Source organism: Siphateles boraxobius, unplaced genomic scaffold (assembly GCF_051911475.1).
Source record: "Siphateles boraxobius isolate OS27281-9 unplaced genomic scaffold, OSU_SipBor_1 31, whole genome shotgun sequence".
In the NCBI taxonomy this organism is placed as follows: Eukaryota; Metazoa; Chordata; class Actinopteri; order Cypriniformes; family Leuciscidae; genus Siphateles; species Siphateles boraxobius.
In genome coordinates, this window is record NW_027508931.1 from 9,395,412 (window position 1) to 9,415,890 (window position 20,479).

The 20,479-nt window shown below is 39.9% G+C and overlaps 1 protein-coding gene across 2 annotated transcripts in view; it reads right to left on the reverse strand.

The window, feature by feature from the left end:
* Positions 1-2,359: 2,359 nt before the first annotated feature.
* sema3d (sema domain, immunoglobulin domain (Ig), short basic domain, secreted, (semaphorin) 3D) overlaps positions 2,360-20,479 on the reverse strand; it is a 57,351-nt gene continuing 39,231 nt past the window's right edge. Inside the window, exons 8-18 of one of the 2 annotated variants that reach the window (XM_077193656.1) lie at positions 19,311-19,453; positions 16,989-17,103; positions 16,807-16,876; positions 16,163-16,307; positions 15,542-15,764; positions 15,127-15,215; positions 14,978-15,019; positions 13,910-14,067; positions 9,592-9,656; positions 8,742-8,878; positions 2,360-4,034 (exon numbers count right to left, since the gene is read on the reverse strand). In XM_077193656.1, the coding sequence (XP_077049771.1) occupies positions 3,657-4,034; positions 8,742-8,878; positions 9,592-9,656; positions 13,910-14,067; positions 14,978-15,019; positions 15,127-15,215; positions 15,542-15,764; positions 16,163-16,307; positions 16,807-16,876; positions 16,989-17,103; positions 19,311-19,453 (1,565 nt within the window). In that variant the 3' untranslated portion in view covers positions 2,360-3,656. The remainder of the gene's footprint in view (positions 4,035-8,741; positions 8,879-9,591; positions 9,657-13,909; positions 14,068-14,977; positions 15,020-15,126; positions 15,216-15,541; positions 15,765-16,162; positions 16,308-16,806; positions 16,877-16,988; positions 17,104-19,310; positions 19,454-20,479) is intronic. The other variant, XM_077193657.1, reaches the window with a different exon arrangement.

Here is a 20,479-nt window from a genome sequence, read left to right on the forward strand (position 1 = left end):
GCTCCACCTTTGACCTGCCACGGCACGAAGCAGAACATCTCTGTTAATAGATGCTCTTGTACGGCTAAAGAGCTCCAGCGATTACCACTACAGGAGGGCATTCTGGAGAGAAAAGATCACTTTCTGCTTGTCTTGGCCATGGCAGGAGGTACAGGAAAGAGAAAGCGGTATTACTCAAGACTTTAGCACTGATAAATGAGTTCACCCATCAGCCCAGAAACAGTCATTTCCCTTTTATTGCACTCCCCATGTGGTTGTCACTGCAATCCCCGGGCCATGCCCCGACTCGGACAGAAAGGCCTTGTTGTCGAACCCAGAGCAAAAAACGGATCCTGTGTTGGTTTTCTGGCACAATGCGGTTCATTTAGGACTTGTTTACTTGTGTAAAATTATCAATAACTAGGTTTATAAAGAATTAAATTGTTTATTTTCTCCCTTTAGGAAATGAACAAAACAGAAATAAAGTAATGAGTGTATGTGAGTATGACCTACTGACCTTGACTTCCCTCAGCAGGACACCACATGAGAGGAGATGAGAAATCCTGATGGGAGAGGAGGTCTGACCTTGAAAGCGCACATACATGCCTCAGGCGGTGAGGTTATCTGAGGTCACGCTCTATTGTTTGTGTGAGGAGCTCACTCCCTCTCTAATCTGATCTGAGACAGGTTGACCTCAGAGAAACGCAGTCCCGCGATGAATCTCAGAAGAGCCGGCTGCGTGACTCTTGTTCAGATGTGAAGTCATGGGATATGAGATATAACTGTGCCTAGAGTGAGTATGTGCGTATTTAAGTGTGATTATGAGGCTGTGACAGAGATATAGGGTCAGATTGTTTCATCTATATTACATCACAGATATTGAACTTGTGTTTAACCCCTTAAATGGTTTTTGTATCCTGAGGGATACAGACACTTCAAAGCATGGGGGAGGAACAGTGAGTGAGTAAGACCAATTTCTGAGAAAAATAATACATTTGGAATAAAAGCTGTGGTATCAACCTTTCATCTTTATCGAAATATGAAATGACAAGACATGAAATTAAAAATAAAAAGCAATATTTTGAGGAAAACCTTAAAACTCCAATTTAACTCAAATTGGATGCATAATTAATGACATTATACTATATTAAAATATAAAATACATAATTATAGACATTAAAGTATATTTTTATACATGCCATTGAAAATGATTATATTTTTGTTTCTTAGTACATCATTTGTTTCTTAGTACATGATTACTTACCAAAAAAACAATTCTGTCATCTAAACACCACATACTCTTTTCAAATGTGTTTTCATACCAAATAGCTTCAGAAGACTTGGAATATAGTGCATATTACAGGTTCTTATAGACCCCTTTTATGACACTTTTTTGGGGGAGCTTGACCGTGGTCACCATAAACTGGCATTGTATGGAAAAAGCAGCCTGGGTATTCTGCTAAATCTTCTTTTGTTTTCACCTAAAGAGAAAAAAATAAAACATAGTTTGACTTTGAGCAACATGAAAAGAAGACCAAATTTAAATTTTTGTGTGAACTATCTCTTTAAATAATGGTACAATATGCAAGATTTTTGTATAAAAATATCCAAATATGCAAAATCACTTGCACAGTATTTCCTGCAGTTTTCTTACAATATCCCAAAAGTTCATTAAGATTTTGATTTCAATTCCAATTTTAAATAATGGCTGGTCCCTGGTCATTGTTGCCTGTCAATGATGTAATATCCACGTTATCCCTGGTTTCCACTCGTACAGCCATAATAACCATGGCGACAGACGTGGACAACTGCGTTACGTCTAGCGGCATGCTCACGCTGTTGTTGTTTCGTTCAAACATTATTGGCCATGGCAAGCAGACTTTGGGACAAAAGGAGAACTAAAATGAGGATTAATTTCAGCGTGGCGTTTTCGAGATGCCAAGAGCTCCACGTCCACGACTATGCTGACTCAAATGCTGTTTACTGTGATAGTGTAGACCAAGTGAAACAGCGCTGCGTTACTTCACAAGTTTCATTCGTCTAGTAAACTGACCTGTGTGAGTAGTAATTTAGCACTTGCGGATAGTTCGGTAGAATGAAATGTCATTCGTTTATATCCGCAGTACTAGCGTGTGGCGCTGATATCTGTCTCTTATTAGCAATCGCGCCCTGCTTCATACCACAGTCATGTTAAAAAACATGAATGTATACACTCATCCATAAACATTATTAGATCCATCGGCATGAGGACAAGTTCCATAATTCCGCTAATGCGTCATCAACTTACGCCTTTGTTATTGTAAGAGGTTAGCAACCCCTAGCAGCAAAGAAAAATTACGTATTGTAGCTTTAAATAATAAAGTCATTGTCCATTGCATAGTTAAGTAGAAATAAAAAAGAGTTTATTTCAACACCATGGTCATTTTAAATAACGTCATATGCCATAAACAAATGACCTACTATAAGACAATTGCAAAAATACAAAAATAATGTATTTTACTCAGTGAAATTTAAATGCTTGGTTAAACCTGTAATCTCAAAAGAGAATTCTATGTAAATAATGCTAAAGCATGCACAATCCAATGTACAAATAATATAAATATTTACATACATTCAACATGAATGCATTTTTATTCTTGGTTAAAATGAAAGCGCAATGAACTGGTGCCATGTTTTTGAAAACATTAATCCAGACATTTGTAGACTGAACACTACTGGTGTAGAGCATTGTTTATAGGTTTATAGCTATATGATTTTAGTATACAATACATTGCCCCATTGATTCTGACATGGTATTAAATAGTATTAAAGTGAGACACTACAGGTAAATAGCGTAACATTTTTAACTAATAAATAACACTGTACTTCCCCAGTTGATTAATTAAAGTACATGAAGACAATTGTTTTATACTACAAGTTTTCCAAAAATGTTGTTTTTATATGGAAATGATGTATTGTCTAATTAATTATGCAATAATTTTCATAATTTGGATAAAGGCAGGTTCAAAGTTAATTTACATATTACAATTAAATGTTGTACATAGGGGTTTTTAGATATCTCTTATCACTCCATAAATCAGAAATTACAGTCAGCAGAAAAAAAAATAGTAATAACATATATAAATCAGGTGAAGCTATATAAACAACCCCTCTGTAAAAGCCTTCTGAATTTTGATAGGGTTAAAATTGGAAAGTTTGGTTCTTGTAAGTACTAATAAAGTTGAGATTTTTGGCTCACTGCATAAAAAAAAAACTTATTTTAAAAGTGCATTTTTTATATTTTCTTCCTACTAGACTGAAAGAAGACAAGTTATGGAAAAAAAATAGCCCAAAATATCAAAATTGAGCAGTGCCTGAAAAAAAGTTGCCTGTAGTGTCTTGCCTTAAAGATCAGCCAAGATGACTGGTCACATAGGTATTTTGGTATTTCTAAATGGTAAAGAATCAGTGAGTCATATTTGAGGCATCAGTTACAATGAAAACAGGATTAATGTTTAATGGTAAGATTGATGTTTCTGGGGGACTTTTTGCTTTGCATAAACAGACTGATCAGGAGAGATTTCTCTATTTGTATTTGGTTTTGAGATTGTTTGAGTTCATTTAATCCACATCCAGTGGCTCCCAGGGCACTGTGACCCTTCTAACCTCACATTCGAATCCACGCATCATTGGCACCACTAGTGGTGGCGTCGGTTCCTGCTCTTACGGAGCTCTTGGACATGCTTCCATTTGCCCTTCTGTTTTTGCTTCTTCTCTTTGTGCCAGACTGTTTCACAGTACTCGTCTAGAGAGTGCGCAGGGCCGCTCAACATGCGCAAATAGTCCTTATAGCGCTGGCGGGGTTCGGTCATGAAAGGGTTTTCTGATGATTCCCGTGTAGCAGGTTGGTGTCCGTTGAGTTGTCCGGGGTCCAGGACGTGCAGAGAAAGGTGGAGGAGGTTACGGGTGAAGCTGTGCTCCTGGGAGGTGCAGAAGTAGGAACCTGCATCGCTACGCTGGAGCCAACGAATCAGCAAACCTTTCTCGGTTATCAGCACACGCTCGTCTGGTTTGATCTGCAACAAACACAATTATTAGGACTCAGCCATAAAAGTCAGCCATATCAATATACATTCTTGAAAACACAAACCAAATTAAATCACAGCCAAACAGTGAATGTATGTGTCACTTGCTGGGTTTATACACATAAATCATTCTTCCCAGGAACCCACAAGACTCCCTCAAGGTCAGAGATCAGTCTTTAACCTCTGCGCTCCACTTCCTGCTGACCTCACATTATACCATCTGATTGGTCATTAGAGTCTTATTAGACAAGCTGACCACATGTTAATGCTAACGAGAGTGAAAATCTGAAGTAAAAGAGGGGTAGAGAAGGTCTTGAGAAATTAAAGCGTGATCTTTTCCACTAATCTATATGCAAGGTGTCAATCTTTCTGGTCAACACTGACATACAAAGTGCTCTGTATTCAGTGCATTTTAATAGGACTAAATGAACTGATTAAAAAAAAAGATATAATGATAGAGTGCAACAAATCCATTGTTCGAGCCATGTCTTTACCCAAATATGATAAACATACAGTATAATAACGATTTATATTTTAGAGCTGTCTGGACTGATTTTGATTTTATAGGAATATGCATACAAATGTCATTTGCCTATGCATGTCACATCATGTTCTCATACAGAGATGCTAGAAGTTATTAACAAAAAACGGATCATTCAATACCCATTGTAAATATAAAATGATAAGATGTCCTGTATCCATGTGTATATTGGTGCCTTGAACCGAATTCATCCACGCAGATATGTTTTTTAAAAAAAGATAGTGTGAACCTAAATACTACTGATATCACAATTTTTTGGACTTAATTGTATAAATCAGGCCGATTTTAGTTTTATTGGTCGTATAAATTTGGATGTACAAATTTCATGCTGTCATTCAAAATAAGACCTTGATTATGTCAGATGAATTTTCACAGATTTCGTTTTAGTCAAGTAAAAATAACAATTTATTTACAAATCAATCATTTCCACCAGCTTTAGTCATGCTAATATTTCTTTTTGGCCCTTGCACTCAATTTTCTTTCTCCAATATCAGTTTCTCCATCCATTCGCTTCCCCTCCCTCCGTTCCTATCTGCCTATTCTTTCTCTCCCTTTCATTTTTTTCTGTTATCTGTGTTTTTGAGGCTGCTGATTTCTCCTGCTGTAGTTGTGGACTAAATCAATACAGCTGTGCAGTACGGAGAGGAGGGAAAGAAAGCTTCAAAGCATACCGAATCCCTGTAAAACACACACAAACTGCTTACCGCTGCATTGACTTATGCTAATCTATCTGCCATCTAATGCAATAGTCATGATTGCATAACACAACTCTGTAGATTTGGAATTTAAATTTGGAGTATGACTATAAATCGTACCCTGCAGAAACGTGTCAGGAATTAGAGGAAATAGGGCAGTTTTGCAATGTCTACAGCACCTGTGACAGCAGGAACTAAAACATAAAGGCCAAGGGCACGAGTGTCAAGATGAAACGTGTGTGTGTGTGTGTGTGTGTGTGTATCATGGAGATGTTCTGGTGTGTGAGTTTGCTGGAAGTGAATGTGTGTCTGTGTTTCGTATCTCAGCAGTATATCACACCGTATAGCTCTTGCTGAAGGTTTTACTGGGGGCGGGGGAGGTTGGGGGGTGGGGGGGGGGACAGGAGGAAACTGGCCTCTGATCACAGAAGCAGGTTTAAGCACAGCATCGGTCTAAGAGCCGGGTCAAAGGCATTAAAACTACGATACGAGGACTTTGTCTCTCTGTGGCCCCTTCACACACCACTGGTTCTGGTTGTGGGTAAGAAAGAAAGAGAGAGGGTCTGGAACCTTCAACACAGGATCTTTATCACATTTCAAATATGAGCTGGTCTGCCAGTGACCCACTATCCTCTGGGAAATGATATTTAGTTGTAAAAAGAGGGTAGTGAACAGCATGGAAAAAGTGTAGAGGGATGAAGAGGGAAAAGAGAATGAAAGGGAGTGAGGACAGTCCTGTTTAGGGCTATTAGGTGCTGGGAATCGATAAAAGGCATTTATTCCGATTTTTTGAATAATACAGGAAGGATTTTCATGACGTTTGGTTACATTTGGTTCTAGAATGCCTGGATTATTCAACCTACATGTATGTAACATCATAATAAAATATGCTAACTTCAAGATTAGACTCTAAAGTGTTGATGTTGTCATGAAGATTGTCATGCATGCTTCTTTTTCATGTCAGTATATCAGTTTTTCACTATTAAAATGTGTGAAAGCAACTCTTTGCCACTTATGCACTCAAAAATGAATCATAGTATAGTTTATTATTTATTAAGTGTTAATCATATTTTCAAAATGTACTTATTCAATTCCTTAGAATCAGCATACTGTATTTGTTTTTTTCATTGTTAAAGTAATTAAATGTAATTCATTAAAAAGTATGAACATGGTTAAAATGTGACCAGCTGTGGAACAAGCAATTCAAAATGTATGAGATTGGTTCAAATTAAATTGGACTTATTGATGGTAAATCTATGAACCTAGTTATTGTAAAATGCAATTGTTTTTTTTAGTACTATTGCATACATCTCTCTTGCTTGTTTACAATATGACTGATATGAATATGTACACATATTCAATTTTATCAGTTTGTTTATGTTAAAACTAATGCAAATGGATGGACTTTTTATATGCAATAGAAATACATCTTTTAAATCCTATATATAGGCCTACATTTTTTTTTCACAGAATTGTGAAGGAACCAAAATCAGAATTGGAACCAGAATCAATAAATTCTTTGTAATTCCCATCCCATCGATGTTGTGTTCACAGCAACAGTATGTGGGATATGAAGCATCCTTTCTGTTATTGCAACCAGATATTGTTTTACTCTGATTCGATAAACATTCACACAAACACGCAAGCCCTGTTTTCGCTTCTATCATTCATTGTTATCTTTTACGAGATGAAGTGTGGGGTGATATTTTAAGATTGCGCCACACGTGAGATTGTATGTTGCAGGTGTTTTGGGCAGCTGGGCGGTAGGGAGTCGTTTTGTGCTGTGGGAAAGACGGGAGAAAGAAAGGAGGAAAAGAAAAGCAGGAAGGGAAACAAAAATAAAACAAAGGCATCATAGCAGGACTAATGTTTACTTGAGACGTGGGACTGCAGGATTTTTCTAAAAGCAGGAAACTGCATGTTTCTACTAGAATTGCAACTATCCTGTGACATTTGTGCTGTGATTTGACCTTCTGCTGTCATGCCTCCCCAAATGTGTCTTCAACTCTCTTTCTCTCTCTCTCACACACACACACACACACACACACACACACACACACACACACACACACACACACACACACACACACACACACACACACACACACACACACACACACACACACACACACACACACACACACACACACACTCCTGTTGGGATTAATTGTTGTGGAGATGGATCAATAGAAGGATATGCTGATCTACCACTCCAGAGTCAGGTCTTGGCCCCCTGTCTATTCATCACAGCTAATAAAGACGAGGGACACACACGGCAGAAGGTTAAAATGACCTCTGTCTCTGCACTATGAACTTTCATCCACAACACATAGATCCATTACTATACTCTTTACACGCTGCACAAAACAGTGACTTAAATAAACAACTGGAGTATCTTAGCAGGTCGCATAAATACACTCCATCAGAGAGTTTAAAAGATATCTGAAAGATGAGTGTATTTATGTGTTTCTAAAGTAAAAAAGGGAAACATGACACCCAATAGACAGCAGTGAAGATGAGATTAAATGTGTAGGTGTAAAACAGAGAGATGAATCCACCCGTGAAGGTCACTTCTTGACAGTTCTGCTGTGTTTTGTATCTCCATGTTTGTGTTCCCTTAGTTTCCTGAGCCCCAGGCCATTTTCACGATTACCAACAGAACTGTTTGAGTTCTCGGTCTCTCTGTTACAACACATTGTTTATTAATATGGTCTACAGAATTATGCAACATCTACTTTTTCTAAGAATCAGGGGGTTGAGAGTTACTGTAAATCTGTTTCTGGAGTGTGTCCAATCATAAAAAGCCTGTGATAGAAGTGAAGAGAAAACATGAATGGAATACCCAGGCTATACATTACATTAATGCTGAATGATGTTTAAAACACTGCACTACCACATTTTATGGTACTATTTATTTTGGTGAATCAGTTTGATTGCATTTTATGCAAACAAGCAATTCACTGTTGAAATAAATTTTTCAACATTTCATTTGCATGACCCTATGCACTGCTTTCGTTTATAGAAAAATATTTAGTTAAATGCTGCTGTTTGTAATGAAAATATTTATTTTTTTAAAAACTTAGGTTCAATTTAATGCTTTCACTCATATTTAGATGTTTTTATCAGATATATTGTATGTTCTAATTGCAGAATTAAATGACATAATTTGTTTAATATGTATGCTATGTATAGTATAATATGTAAGACGATCTCATCTTTAATTGATTCAATGTAGTTAGATATTTTTTAAAGATGTCTTTAATTTTGTAGTGTTGCTAACAACTTAACTGTAATTCTAGATACAACTAGGAAAGTGGGTGAATCAAATTCACACACACACACACACACACACACACACACACACACTCACACTCACACTCACACTCACACTCACACACACACACACACACACACACACACACACACACACACACAGGAGTGGAAGATGTTTGTTGGCGATACCTCTTGACGGTGGTCCGTTCCTGGCTTCAGTACGAACCAGCGGATTAAGGCCTGCTGGGATTTAGAAACGCACTCAAGAAAAGAGGAATTGCTCTCCACTCCGTACAACACCTTTTCCTCGACATTCCTCCCAAACACTGCCAGAGAGAGAGAGAGAGAGAGAGAGAGAGAGAGAGAGAGAGAGAGAGAGAGAGAGAGAGAGAGAGAGAGAGAGAGAGAGAGAGAGAGAGAGAGAGAGAGAGAGAGAGAGAGAGAGAGAGAGAGCAACGATAAGCATATCAAAAATACAGTAAAGGTATTTTTTGGGTTAGCATTGTCCATTAGTTGAGCCCCACAGGACAATACGGCATCTTTAAACAAAACATAGCTTTTAGTGCTTTTATGCTCTATATGCACGCACACACACACACACACACACACACACACACACACACACACACACACACACACACACACACACACACACACACACATACACACACACACACGTTGCTGGGTTTACATGTTTTATGGGGACTTTCCATAAAGTAGACATAATGATTATTTTTATACAGTGCATATTGTATTCTATTCCCTAACCCTATACCTACACAAAAGAATAAACAGAACGATATAGTACGCTGGTGTGGACGCTAATATAGTTATCTTTATAGTTATCGTTATTGGTGTGAACGAGACTTTAGTATGATTTATAAGCTGTTTTCCTCATGGGGACCAAAACAATTTCCCCACAAGGTCAAGGATTCCTGATGTTGCCTTCTTAGTGGGGAAATTTTGTCCCCATAACGTAGGGTTTACCAGGACCACACACTCTAACCTCTAACACACACACCCTCGTATGCCTCCTTACCATCCTCTGTGTCCCAACAATGGCTGGATGGATCTCCATGTTTGATGTCCTGCCTTCTGGCCCTCCTGTAAGCAGTGAGCACATGTGAAAAAAGCCTTTTATTTAGAGTCAGATTTTTTTTTTTACATTTCTGACTCCTTGAACAGCCAAAACATTTAAAGAGCAAATACAGCTTGAGTTTCTAAAATTTTTCTGTTTCCATTCATCGATATTCAAATGTGACTGCCACAGAGCTGCTGATGACTTCTACTCTGCACTCTGTGGAACTAGTCTAATCTCGATTGATGTTGCGTTATGACGTCACATGTGACGGTGTACACGGATGTGTGCCTCGTGCGCTTCGGGACTATCATTAAGGCGAGGAAGGCTTCGGGAAAGTTGCACTGACGGGCAGACCCCCGTGATGGAGCGATAACATCTTAAAGTATTTTACACACATCACCTGAGGTCAGTCTCGAGAGACTGATCTCCCTAGTAGAATATGTAGTCTACACTTTTGTCAACCAGAGCAGGGTCCCTTTTAGTGAAGGCAGCCATAGAGTGTGTTCCTTACGAGAAGGAGGCCGGGTTCAACAGCTGGTACTTCACAGTACCCAAAAAAGATGGGGGGTTGCGTCCTTTCATTGATCTCATGGTATTGAATCATTCTCTGAGGAGATTCAGGTTAAAGATACAAAATATCCCTATCATTGTGAGTCAAATCAGAGGACTGGTTTGTCACAATATATCTCAAGGACGTGGACTTCCACATATCCATCCTTCCTCAACACAGGAAGTTCCTACGGTTCACTTTTGGGGGGAAAGCAAACCAATACCGGGTTCTTCAGTCCGGCATAGCGTTATCCCCTCGCACCTTCACAAAGTGTATGGATGCTCCTCTTGCTCCACTGACGCTTCAAGGCATTTGAATACTCAATTATATCGATTAAGGCTCACGGTATGAGAAGCGGTCATGGAGGGCCACATTACCAGAGGTCTGTGGAGAGGGCATCATCTTTCGTGGCACAATGCCTGGAGATGATAGCTGAGATTCTGACCCTAAGACACTTCCTCCCAGACCTCAGGGGCCATCATGATCTAGTTCGAACAGACAATATGTTATGTAATGTACATTCCCGGGACGGAAATTTGGGAGCAGACTGTTGAGGCAGGGGCTGAGGCCCGGTGAATGGAGGCTCCACCCCAACACTGTAGAGCTAATTTGGAGGAAGTTCGGCCAAGGGGAGGTAGATTTGTTCGCCTTTCACGAGAACACGCTTTTTCCACTTTGGTTTTCCCTCACTTATCCAGATCCTCTGGGACTGGATGCCATGGTGCCTATACACATTTCTCCCCGATAACTCTGCTCCCGGAAGGTTTAGAGAGGGTTCGGGACGGGGTCAGTTTACTTCTGGTAGCCCCGTACTGGCCGGCCCGAGTATGGTTCTCAAGACATCATAGTGCTCCTAACACCGTATGATGTTGTGTTTTCTGTGTTCAGAAAAAAAGAAAAGAAACTGAGCTCTTAATTACGAAAAAATGTGATTTATTGTTTGTTGAATTGATGAAGCAAGTTTTATGCAAGCTGTTGAGGAGAATGCAGACCGGATGAGCTGTATTTCATGTCTGTTTGGTGTCATTTCACATATTCCCAGTAAACACGTGATGGGTGTTCATTCGTCTTGCCTTCGTCTCTGTGTGATCCTTTCCGGGAGGCTCAAAAGAACGAATCAGTAAAGGGGTTACATTGGCGTCCTTCAGGTTGATCGCTGCAAACCAATCCTGTGACCGCACACACTGGAAAATACGTTTGGCTGTGAGCATCCTGAACGGAAGCCAGTTAAGGGAATGGTTCAAGATGCACAGGTTCAGGGGCTGTAGAAGCCGGACCTCATTTCCGCTGGAGGGACAATCTCCGCCAGTAAGGTAGCAACCTCTGCATGCATGACAGGGGCATTGCGACCGACCATAGTGTAACGGACTCCAAGGAAGTGGGGAGGAGATTGCGCGAACTGAATCGCTTAGCCGAGCCTTATGGTTCTCACGACCCAGCGGGACAGGTTGGGAAGCTCTAGCCAGGCTCCCAAGGACTGTGCCAGCGGGGTCATGCGAACCACAGCTGTACCACCGGTGAGGAAGCGAGATGGAATGACCGGCCCGGACAGGGGAGGCGTAGCGTCCCGGAGTGGGGGCATGGTCATTAGCCCCATCCTGACAGAGGAGGCCAGGGAAGGACCAGTGCTCCACGGGGGCCTGCTCAGCCAGGGGTCTGGCGACAGAGGGGGATGAGAGTGGCGAGGCTCGTGAGCGGCGCGCACTGTCATCCGAGACCTCTGAGGGCTCAGAGATAGGTGTGTCAGTTTTTTCTTTAACCACATTAGGGTGCCGCCCACTAGGGGGCGAGCAGCGGGAAGTGGAGAACAAAAGATTCTCCTCCGGCCCTCCACCGGGGGAAGAAGAGGACCTGCTACCCTCTCCTGGAAAGAATTGAGTGCCCTCTCTGAGCAGCCTGTCTCAGGAGTGCCGCTTGGCCTGGCGTTTAGCGGGGTGCGGGGCTGGAGCAGGCTGGCACGCCTTCCTGTGACCACTTCCACAGCGCGACCTGGGTGAAGGCTGTTGCTGGGGCAGAGCGGGAAGAGTGGGAGTCGCAGGAGGGCAGGGCAAAGTCCTCAACCGCGCCGCCGAAGAGGCCAGCCTGGGATACGGGAGCGTCAAGCAAACGGGTTCGCTCAGCATCTCGCATATCGGCCAGGTTCAGCCAGAGGTGTCTCTCCTGGACCACATTAGTGGACACCACCTAGCCCAGAGAGTGTACGGTCACCTTTGACGCCCGGAGAGCGAGGTCGGTGGCGTGCACGCAGCTCATCAAAGAGCCCTGGGTCAGTCCTGCCCTCGTGCATGTCCCTGAGCATCCATGCCTGATATACTTGCAGGATGGCCATGACATGCAAAGAGGCGGCAGCCTGTCCTGCAGCTCTGCAGGACTTCGTGACAAGGGTTGACGAAAACCTACAGGCTTTGGAGGGGTGCTTTGGGTCACCACGGGAGAAAGTGCTCTGAGGATACAGGTGCATCGCAACAGAACGCTCCACCAGGGGAACCCCAGTGTACCCATTGGCCGCGGCCTCATCAAGGGGAGGAAAAGCAGAGAAGGTCGCCGAACGATCACGGGGAGACAATGGTGTCTTCCAGGACCTCGTGACCTCCTCATGCACCTCGGGAAAGAAAGGTATTGGGGGTGGACGCTGATGGGAAGCAGCAACCGCAGCACCCAAAAACCAATCGTCCAACCGTGAGCGCTCGGGACAGGGCTGAGGGTTCCACTCTATCCCGATGCACGCGGCTGCCCAAGAGAGAGCATGGCTGTCATTATATATATATATATATATATATATATATATATATATATATATATATTAAAAATCCTTATCTAGTAAATCATGAATTTAAAGCGTCATAGGACCTTTAAAATTGTTGTGGATATCATGTAGTCAAAAAGGTTGAGAACCACTGGATTCATTTATCATAAATCCAAGGTCGTGGGATCAGTTACCTCAATACCCATGCAAGCATTACTTTTGTTTAATCTTAAATTTAATCTTTAGAGCAAGAAAATAGACAGTAAGACTACTGTCATGTATTTTATTTATTTTCAAACACAAAATCAGTACTGCCACTATTTTTATGAAAACACCCTCAGCACTCTCCGTAATACAACAAACTTCGATGACAGATATGAATCGTAATGAACCAACAAAGTGTTTTTCAAACAGAGACATCTGACAGCCAAACAATCTCCAAAACATTCCAAATCCAACTCCAAATCTCTATCTCTATCTCTCTCTCTCTCTGCAGGACTGACCTGGCCTCCTTGCTGCAGTAGCGGACCGGAGAGCCGGGGAGAGAAAGGGCAAGAAAACTTCTATGGCAGCTCACATACATCATCTCAACAACAAAGCAACTTTAATCAATTTGCCTGTCCAGTCCAGTCCCACTACACCCTATGGCACAGGAAAAATCAAATATTTATAATTTTATTCTCTGTGCTGAACTCCAGGAAACAACTCACCCAGGAGAAGTAGGTCAGAAAGAGGGCACCACAAAGCCCTCTCTCTCAATTTTAACTTTCTGCAATCCCAAACACCAGAGCACCAAACTGCACACGGTGCACATCTCAGGGATATCATAGGATACATGTGGCGTTAGATTTTTGTGTGTGCCGATAAGAAGACTGTTAAACAGAAGTGCTGACTCTGTGAATCAATATCAAGGCTTTGCATCGACTCTTTTTTGGGACAATGACTTTATCAGCTCATGTGCATGTGTGTTTGTGTGTTACCTCTTAGAGGCCGGAATGTATCTGGAGCACTGGATGCCATCCCAAGCGCAGTAGGGGTCTCTAGCCAGGCAGCATTCTGCACAGCCCTGCCCATAAATATGGCACCTGTGCAGGGACACCTGCACTAACCCATCGCTTCCTCCAACAAACAGCTGCTGCTGCACACACACACACACACACACACACACACACACACACACACACACACACACACACACACACACACACACACACACACACACAAAGTAATAAACCAGGTGCAATGACAAAAAAAAGTGCTTACTGGAGCAATCTCTGTAATAGTAAATGTCATTCGTTTGCAGTGTCTATTTTGGTCCAACAAACTCTAAAAAAGAAGCACGTGTACATGTGACGAAACTAACCCTAAACACAACAACAATAAGCACAATAAAAGTTGTGGTGCTCTTGCTTTTCTTACACAAGTCTGAAAATAAACAGGCAGTCAAAGTAGACATTCCCATATAACACCCTTGTAAATGCAAATGCTGTTCAGGGTCTTTTTTGAAACCATTTAATATTATCAGTACTCTATTATCCTCTGCTATCAAAATAAAAAAATGCCATACAAAATAAACAGTTACTAAAACAATTGGCCAAGTGTCCCACTGATGTAGCCATACAGTTCAATCTTTGTGCAGAGAAAGGATAAAAGCTTTTGGGTGAACTCTTAACCCAACCATGAGCTCCAAAAAATAATCAGATATAATTAGACAAATGGGAGTATAAAGGAAAAATGAAAGGAATGGCACAAGAATAAAAGAAACAGACTTATCCGCAAGACTTTGATAAACCAGAGCAAAACAATTGAAGTCCTAACAAATCTATTTTGAGACAGAGGCTTGAGAACTTTGACTTGCAGTAGCTAAAATGTGACAAATAGTCCTATGGAACCTCTGAGATTAAAACAGCTTACTAATTAATCCTATCAGTCATTTCTTGATGAAAAAGTTGATTTATTCAATTTATGAATTATTTATTTTCTTCATTTGTTAATTCCCAAGCTAAAGGTTTAGTTTACCAGAACCAAGTTTAAACTTCTGTTCTTACCTGCTTTGAGGAGATTTCCATGTTGAGGATGGGTGAGGGACTCTACGAGAAAAAATAAAGACATTAGCAGGTGAACTTGTTTTGTTTATAAATTTGTAGTTTTTCATTCATCCATAAATGCTTAATATTTGAATGGATGTGACTTTTACCTTGAACACCTGAAGCTCCTCTAAGATGATCTGCTCTGTGGACCAGTTTTCTTGAGTGATGCTGACAACCTTCAAAACTGATCCCATATCTGTACAGACAAACACATTTGTCTCTTAAATAGATAAGCTATACTGCCATCTGCTGGCTGATTGAAATAAAAGGTACTTTTATTTATTTATTTATTTTTAACTTTTGAAGCTTATGCAGGGCCAAGTGTTTAGTGCATTTCAAACCTTTTCTGCATATTTAAACATTATAGGTATTTAGAACAAGCTTATGTTTGGCAAAATCTTTGTAGGCAGTTCATAAGGTCATTAAAACCTTTTAAAATACCAAAATAAAATAAAATAAAAAAAATATGTATTTTTTCACCCCACAAAATACATCACCATATGTGGTTGTTATATATCATACCTGTGCCCAAGAACATAACAGCATACTGTCCGTCCTCAGCTGTCACACGGTCCACTACAATCCGAGTGAGCCGGAACTCTGTATTGATACGAGTGAAAATTGGTCGGCCCGTCATTGGGTGCACGGAGCGGTACATGAGCGGGTGCATTCGTATAAAACTGATGACTTCATCTGGAAAGTCTTTAGTCGTTTTTATATGAGGATCATATGTCCGACTGGGGCACTATGAAAGAAAATAAGATTTATAGTTAAACATTTAGAATATATAACAGCATAAATTACTGGAAGTAATAACAAATATGCACAAATATGAAGTGATGAAACTGCCTTTGGTATTATCATGAATGTTGTGTTTGTGCAACAGTGTTTTAAAATAATTAAGTTAAAACGTATATATTGTATTATGTCTCCCTCTAGTGGTAATATATAAAACTCCTGTGTCAAAAGTGCCAATGACTGAAAGGGGGTTAAAGAGATCGAGAGAGAGAGAGATAGAGAAAGAGAGAGAGAGAGAGAGAGAGAGAGAGAGAGAGAGAGAGAGAGAGAGAGAGAGAGAGAGAGAGAGAGAGAGAGAGAGAGAGAGAGAGAGAAAGAGAATAAAATTGTAAGAGCGTTACTAACAGTGCCCGGTCGTGGGTAGGGTATTCTGCCTTCATATTCCACCCAGCGATGCTCTGGTCCCTCTTTATGAGCATACGGTCCATTAAACACTGCACGGATATCTTCCATGTTATAGACACACACCGCAGATCCTTTAAAGATAGAACTGACCCCCCCCCCCCCCAAAAAAAAGCAAGTTACAAAACCTAAAGAGGCTGAATGCCACAGTGAAAAGGAATTTCACATTTTAAATGGGAAACTTTATACAAATTACCATACTTTTAATTGCCTTGTTAAAGGGTAAGTTCGGCGTTTTACAAGTAAAGCCCTGGTTTAAGATCGTTTCTGATGAAATCGAATTTTAGGTTTTTGTGTTAGCACCCCAAAACCCAAAAACCTAAAATTCTCGGGACAGCAGCATGTGTCCAAATTTTAATCTTAACCGTTCGATTTCATCAGAAACGATCTTAAAACAGGGCTTTACTTGTAAAACGCCGAACTTACCCTTTAATCTATAAAATATATTTATAAACGCATTTTATACCACATCAACAAGTTTCAAAATGGATTTCAAGTTACAGTACCCAGACCAAAAGCAATGAAATATATATATATATATATATATATATATATATGCTCACTGTACAATAGGAGCTGGTTCTCACCTGGTGGTGGTGAACACTCCGTAAACCATTGGATTTCTCTCATCTCTGCTAGGGAGGAGAAAGATGTCCTCTGTAACACACACACAAATCTCTGTAAAACATCTTTTTAGATGCCAAGAAGTATGATAAAACTGAAATATGTGTTTGTGAGAGGGAGTAGGAACAGAAAACGTATCACTCACGGAGCTCATCAAAGTGTGTGTCCACTCCATCTGGTCCAGGAATGGAGCACACAAGTCTTGCTTTGAGGAATGTTGTCCACTTGTTGGTAAGACTTCTCAAACCCCCAACATCATTCTGCAAGCAAACACAGGCATATAGGGTCTAAAAAGTTGTTGTTATGAAAGCACATGTTTATAATTTAAATCTTTAGTTTATTTATAGTATAGGCTTTACAATAAAAATGTAAAACCAGCATTTGCTTCTGATTAGAGCAGCTTATTTAATTAAGCATGCGACTACAGAACACCACAAACCCCTCAGGTACACACAGACTTAAGAGGCACACAAACACACACACAAAAGAGACAGACAAAGAAAGAGAGTTCAAGAAATTGGAATATAACGACCCACTCCATGAACACTCCAAGAGCAGGTTTATGTCTTTAGATGCACAATAGAGCACTGAGAGGTCTTAGAACGAGAAGACATGCCGAGAACACTTAAATAAATCTCCTCATTAAAGCCAGAAGGGTTTAATCAAAGGACTCCAATGATTTCACCTACACCCACTTAAAGCAGCAAACATATTCCTCTTCTGCCATTATCCCTGTTGAATAACACACACACTTGAGAAAAAGGGGGGCAAAGACCTAAAAGAGGTTTAGGAGTGGCGTTTTCCAAATTCTTTAATCTTCAAAGATGCCCTCTCTAGTGTTAGGCCAGTTATCCAGTGAGGAATCTGGCCTCGGATAGCTTTACAGCTCACTCCTAAAGCTATAAAAACCCGCCTGCTTCGAAACAAGAATTTTGCAATAGAGCTTGGAATTTTTATAGCATACAGCCTGGGAGGATGAGTCTACAGCATTAAAGAAACTGCTTTAAATCATTGACTTTTTATACTTGCAGGTTGACAGCTGACTTGCACGGACAATTGCTTAAAATCACTACACAGCTCTCTACAATATTTGATTTGTATTCGTCAATTGAAGCACTGTGCATTAAAACAGTTTTCAACATATACACAGATAAAGAAGTATTGGAGAATTTTCATCAAGGCTACATTTATTTAACCAAAATAACCTAAAAACAGTAATACTGTAAAATATTATTACAACTTAATTTTCTATTTTAATTACACACATATATATATATATATATATATATTTAAATGTATCTTTGTCATGTATCAGTGTTTGTTTGTATTTTCATTTTCATGTATCTTCCTTCGCAATGAATTCCTTTTTTCTGCTTTCCCGCTTTCCATGGTAACCCTCATTAGTTCATCTGTCTCACCTGTTACCTTGTTAGTCTTGTCAGCTGTGTCTCGTTTCCCTGATCTGCTTTTCCCTATGTATTTAAGCCCTGTTTGTTGTTCATGGTCCGATCTTACAATATTTAATTGTTTTAGGTCTAGGTACTGTAGCATGACATCCATTCTGAAACTTAAACTTTCAGCAGATAAAAAAAAAAAAAAAAAAAGTGTCCATGCATCAGTTCTGGTTTCATGCCTATTGTATCATGCTTTGTGGTCTCTATCTTCTCTCATATAATTCAATAATTTTAACTCAAAATCATATTTTCCATTTATTTTGGTAAGCAGCTGTAAACAGTATAATGTACAGTCAGTTGGTTATTCTATTTTTTAGTCTATTTTACAGAAATATTTTTTGATAATGATCAACTGACTATACATTATTCTCTTCATAAATTAAATAAAAAACAGAATAAGAGAAATTATAGCTGTTTTTACCACATTTTTGTTTAAAACGCCTTTATCTAAGATCATATTCTGTATTCTTTGATGACGACCTTGTGGAAGAAACCCTTGTGAAGGGATTCAATTGCTCACTTTCTTTAGAAATGACCTTGGCAATGGAGTTCACATCCCACAGTGCCCTTTTCAAGGGAGTAAAAATGACGAATTTGTAGTCAGTTCGATGTTTGAGCTATTGTTCCCCATCGTTTATTCAGTTGACATCAAATCTAACTTTAACTTCTCTATGAATGGTATTAGTGTAATGCCCCCAGCCTTCATAGTGAACTGGTGTTAAGGGATAGGTGGAACACAATGGAGTCACTTAGCACACTTATTTCCCTACACAAGGGACTTCCAATGTCATCATGAACAACGACTTAGGCAGCAATTACATGAGCAGACCTCTGCTATGATTTACCCCGCCTGACAACAGTGGTTTGGTCCGCTTTCAGCAGATCACATCAAGGGGAACGTACCAGGAAGCCTCCCCTCCCAGGGGAAGCACATTTAATCTTATGTGCTGTGGTGGGATCCGAGTGATGAGGTGAGTTTGTCTCTGATCAGGCAGCGTGAGGACAGAACTTACCCGGCAGATCCGGGCGACGCGAGACAGCACGCTCTTGTCTGCAGTGCTCCCATCACGGGATGCCTCACGGAAAAAGAAGTAAATCTTGTCATCGTCAGGGTTGTAGGTGTCCGCGATGGGATGGGCGGAAATAAACTTGCCCTCTGTGGACAAGAGAGAGAAAAGCTGGTCAGCTTTAATTGATATATGTAATACTAACCCAACAATCCCTTTATAAGACTTCTAAGAAAGGGTGGAAGCCTATTAAAACAGCAAAGACCCCGTTTGTTATTTATTGTTTGTGTGTGAGAGAGAGAATAAAGACAAAACTGTATCCTACTGTTTAGTGTAAATGCTAGGCATTTCCTTTTGGACTCACAGCAGACCGTTAATGAGTGTTTAGGGTTGGAAAATAGACTGTGTGGGTTTAAATTCAATTGCATCAGCCACTAGAAGAGCTCTAACATTCAGAAGGAAAATCAAAGGTGGAAAAAAGGCAGTCATTAACTCGATGACTAGACAAAGACTGTATTATATTGGACTCTCTGCATATGACTAAGACTCAGAGAGGAGAGAAGAGGAAAGTGCCAGCAGCTGGTAACTCAGAGTAATTTAGAGTATGTCAAAAGGTTATGACGACTCTCCAAGCAGTCCAAGCAGCAAGATATACTGGGCTTGTGTGTTTGTACAAAATTATGTTTTTTTATATACACCAATCAAAGGTTTAGGGTAAGAAATGTTTTTTTGTTTTTTTGTTTTTTACAGAAATTAATACTTTTATCCAGCAAGGACACATTAAATTGATCAAAAGTGACAGTAAAGAAATGTATAATATTACAAAAGATTAATTTTTCAAATAAATTCTGTTCATTTGAGATTTCTTTTAATCAAAAAATCCTGAGAAAATGATCCACAAAATTATTAGAGAGCAACTGTTTTCATTGATAATAATAAAAAATATTACTTGAGCAGCAAATCAGCATATTAGATTGACTTCTGAAGGATCATGTGACACTGAAGACTGCAGTAATGAATGCTGAACATTCAGCTTCGCTATCACAGGAATAAATTACACATCCACATATATCCCAGTAGAATTATTTTTCTATTTCTAAAATTTTTCTAAAAAATTATTTTTTCATTATTTTAAGCTGTTATAATATTTCACAATATTAAAGTTTTACTGTATT